This window comes from Lactuca sativa, chromosome 7, assembly GCF_002870075.4.
Source record: "Lactuca sativa cultivar Salinas chromosome 7, Lsat_Salinas_v11, whole genome shotgun sequence".
Taxonomy (NCBI): Eukaryota; Viridiplantae; Streptophyta; class Magnoliopsida; order Asterales; family Asteraceae; genus Lactuca; species Lactuca sativa.
Genome location: NC_056629.2, coordinates 29338348 through 29342242, shown reverse-complemented (window position 1 = coordinate 29342242; position 3895 = coordinate 29338348). Strand labels below are relative to the sequence as shown.

General features: G+C 32.6%; 1 protein-coding gene across 1 annotated transcript; it reads left to right on the top strand.

Annotated features, from left to right (window-relative positions):
• The first annotated feature begins 639 nt into the window (after positions 1-639).
• LOC111892683 (dof zinc finger protein DOF1.4) lies at positions 640-2477 on the top strand. The gene is made up of 2 exons (XM_023888735.2): positions 640-1919; positions 1989-2477. Exon 1 carries the CDS (start codon positions 892-894, stop codon positions 1891-1893), a length of 1002 nt encoding a protein of 333 aa, XP_023744503.1. The 5' UTR covers positions 640-891; the 3' UTR covers positions 1894-1919; positions 1989-2477.
• Positions 2478-3895: the final 1418 nt, after the last annotated feature.

Below are 3895 nucleotides of genomic sequence, written 5' to 3'. Positions count from 1 at the left end.
ATTGTAAAATTTTAAAAACTACTTATTAATTTGATCCGTTGGATATATAATGTATCCAAAATTGATAAAATTTTATGTAATTGGAATGAAATTACTATATATACGAAAAAAAATGATTTCAAAAAATGGGATTTTTGTCGTATGTTTATTGTATCCATGTAGTTTTCGATCTTGTTCTATAGGTATTTTACATTATGTAACTAAAAATGACCCAATTTAGTAAATTGATCAAAATTGTTACATCTACGAAAAAACCATATCCACAAAAAGTAAATTTCTTGTTGTGCTTCAATTGATATATTGTTCTATCTTTGACTCTAGTTATGTGGGTATTTAAATTTGATCCACAAGGGATATCTGGTATTGACATTGTGCACGTCAACTCAAGTGGTTGAAAGTTAAAGTTTTTTTTGGGACAATTATGTAGTTTAGGAGTATATTAAAGAAACATAATTAAAATCAACATATATATTATCTCAGATAAATTGGAATCTATACCTCTCTGAAAACTCCTGATAAAAAAAGTGATGTTATAGTTTTTATGGATGTATATTTTGAATCTTGTTGTGCGTATACAAATTTACCTTAGAGAATTTTCAAGAATGGTCGTATACATGTTTACAACTAGTAACGAGTGGCCAGAGGCTCTCTTTCTCTCTCTCTCTCTGTCTCAATTATTAAGTCTTTAGACAACAAAACATGACCCATGTCTTTTGTTTTCTAGCATTTGGAAGGAGTATCTATCTCCATCTTTCTGTTTGTTTTTCATCTTCTTCTTCCACACTTCACATACCAAAGCCAAAAACAACAAAAACACCGCATAATTCTTTCTTCTTTTGTATCTAGTTTCCTAAACATTTTTAGCAGTAGATCCATCACAAGAATGAGTTGATGGCATCCGGAGTTCATGTTATGGAGAAACCGATTCAACTTCAACAACAACATCATCACCAACAACAGCAACAGCAACAGCAACAGCAACATCAACTGCAACAACAACAACAACAACATCAACCACATGAAGCGTTGAAGTGCCCACGATGTGATTCATCGAACACAAAGTTTTGCTACTACAACAACTACAGTTTGTCGCAGCCAAGACATTTCTGTAAAGCTTGTAAGAGGTACTGGACCAGGGGTGGTACCTTGAGGAATGTCCCTGTGGGTGGTGGTTGCAGGAAGAACAAAAGAGTCAAGAGACCAATCACGACTACTGTTCATGCTGCAGCTAACACGAACACGAACCCTAATCATAATCATAATCCTAACCCTAGACCTAACCCTAATCTTGATCATAATCATCTCCAATCTTCCACCACCTCAAATAGTAACAGCAATCATCATCTCAACCCATTGTTTTATGGGTTATTACCTCAAAACCCCAATTACCCAAGATCTGATGCTAGGGTTTCTAGCGTAAACGAAAACCTTGTTTCTGGTTATGATCTTCCTCATCAACCTCATATGAATGTACAAGGATTAGGGTTTTCGTCTATGGGACAAGGAGGTTCACTTGTGGCTAACCATGGTCATAATTCAAATTTAACTTTTTCAAACTACAACTCCTCCATGTATGGTGGTGGTTCGACTACTAGCTCCACTAGTGCTCCTACAATGGCTTCTCTCTTAGCTTCAAGCCTTAACCACCAGCAACAAAGATTCATGGGGTTTGCAAATTATGATGGTGGTTCGATGGTTAAAGATCTGAAAATGGAAGAAGCAAGAAACAGGATGGAATGGAATAACAACAATTTTCATGTACATAATAAGCATGATCAAATCGAAGCAGCTGTTTCTTCTGATCCGAATTCTCTTCTATGGGATACCGATGGTGGAGGTTGGCAGCTTGATCCTTCAACCAACATTGGTTCATCGGTTCCTTCCTTGATCTAATTCGAAATCCCCATCATTTTTTTCCAGTTAGTTTCTGAATGATCTTTTTTCACATGATCACCTTCTTTTTTTCACTAAACTTTGGTCTGTTTTAGTTAGTTTAGGCAAAATTCATGTCAAAGCATCGATGGGAGGGGATTGGATCGGAGTGATCATGTCAGCTAGCAAAGTAAATTTCAGCCTTTTAGATTTTACACCAAAAGGTTGGAAATTAAATAAAAGATCAGTTTTGCGCTGAGAGGAACCTCGGATCCTCTTCATCTCATCGACCCAAGTTTGATCATCAACAATTTATGCAAGAATCTGCAATACCAAGAATTTGGGTTCAATACTCCTGGTGTGTTCTTCTATCTTTTCTTGTGTATATAATTAAGTAATATGCTCTATATAAATTAGGGTTTGTGGTGGGTTTTTCAAGGAGTGGATATTTTTGTTTTTTCTTTATGGATTAAAAGGGAAAGAACGAGGGTATATTGGTATAGAAGAGAGGGGGATATGTTTAACGTTCAATCTTTCAGTGTAATGTGTTTGAATTTGATCTTGTTCATCGTATTATAATTAATATCTAAATTTTAAACTCCCTATTTATGGTTTTTGATAAAATGATTGTATAATTCTTTCAAATCAATTGCATTGCGTTGGGTTGATAACACGTCATATATAATACACGTACATCAATCAAATCAACAAATTACAATCAGATTTCTTACCCATTTTTCGTAATTAAAGATATAATTAAAAATAGTTATATATTGTTGACATATCGAATGTTTTTATATGAGTTAACCAGGAATCTTGAAATCTGTGGACATGTCTATATAAGATGAACTTTATTAGATTCTTTTAACTGTCTCTTGGAATGCGGAGCACAAAGCACAAACATTTTGCATTTTATGTAACTTGAGTCACGTACCTTGGTGTTTGTGAGCTTTGTTAATTTCTTATAATAAGATTTTTTTTTATTTATTAACTTCAGTTATATATAAATGTATGTAAACTCAATAAGTCAAAAAACTGTATACGTCATGAAATAATAATAATACCTTCGATTACTCTATGTTGTCTTAATTTAGGAAGTACGTACGTAGGTTCTCGACCTAATATATGGGAAATGGTCGAGACATGTGTATCATAATTAAACTTCATATGTGAAACGTATATGAATCTTATTATAACTTAACAAAATCAAAAGTACACGTTATACCCTAAAAAATAATATTTTCACACGCTAAGACTACAACATTTTATACATGTCCTAAAAAAAACTTGATATATATGCTAAGAATTAGGGGTGAGGAGTAGAGGATGGTACTTGTTTTTTGAATTGAAACAGCCTCGGAACTGCATGTTCTAAAACCGAAACTATCTTATGCGGTTCCGATTCCGGTTCACAAAGTTTTGGAACCGTCTTAAGCTGTTTCAGTTTCGATTCTAATTTTTTCCGAAGCGCTATCTGTTGGGTATGTGCTGGAACCAGTTATATATATATATATATATATATATATATATATATATATATATATATATATATATATATATATATATATATATATATATATATATATATATATATATATATAATTTGAGTGTATACTTTTTTCATTTCAAATTAATTAAAAGGCTAGTGTTGTAATTTTCTGAATTCCAATCAAAACGTAAGGCTCCTGTTATAATTTGCATGTATCCTTTAGTTGCATTTTAACTCTTGGGTGAGCAAAACATTACCACATATGAGTTATGAATGAAAGCCCGGTATATAGTTATCTTCGTGTTTATCGCCGTTAAAGAAAAAAATATTGATAAAAAAACATAGTTATAAGATTGCTAGTTATGAAACTTTAAATTGTTTTATAACCGATTCAACTGGTTCCGGTTCCGGTTCTTATTCCAACATCTTAGGAATTACTTCCATCAAATATGGTTGGATATCCATTTATGCTGACCCTAAAAAAATACATACATTGTTAATTATTTTCATGGTTTTTACTTTTGTTTTGAGAAT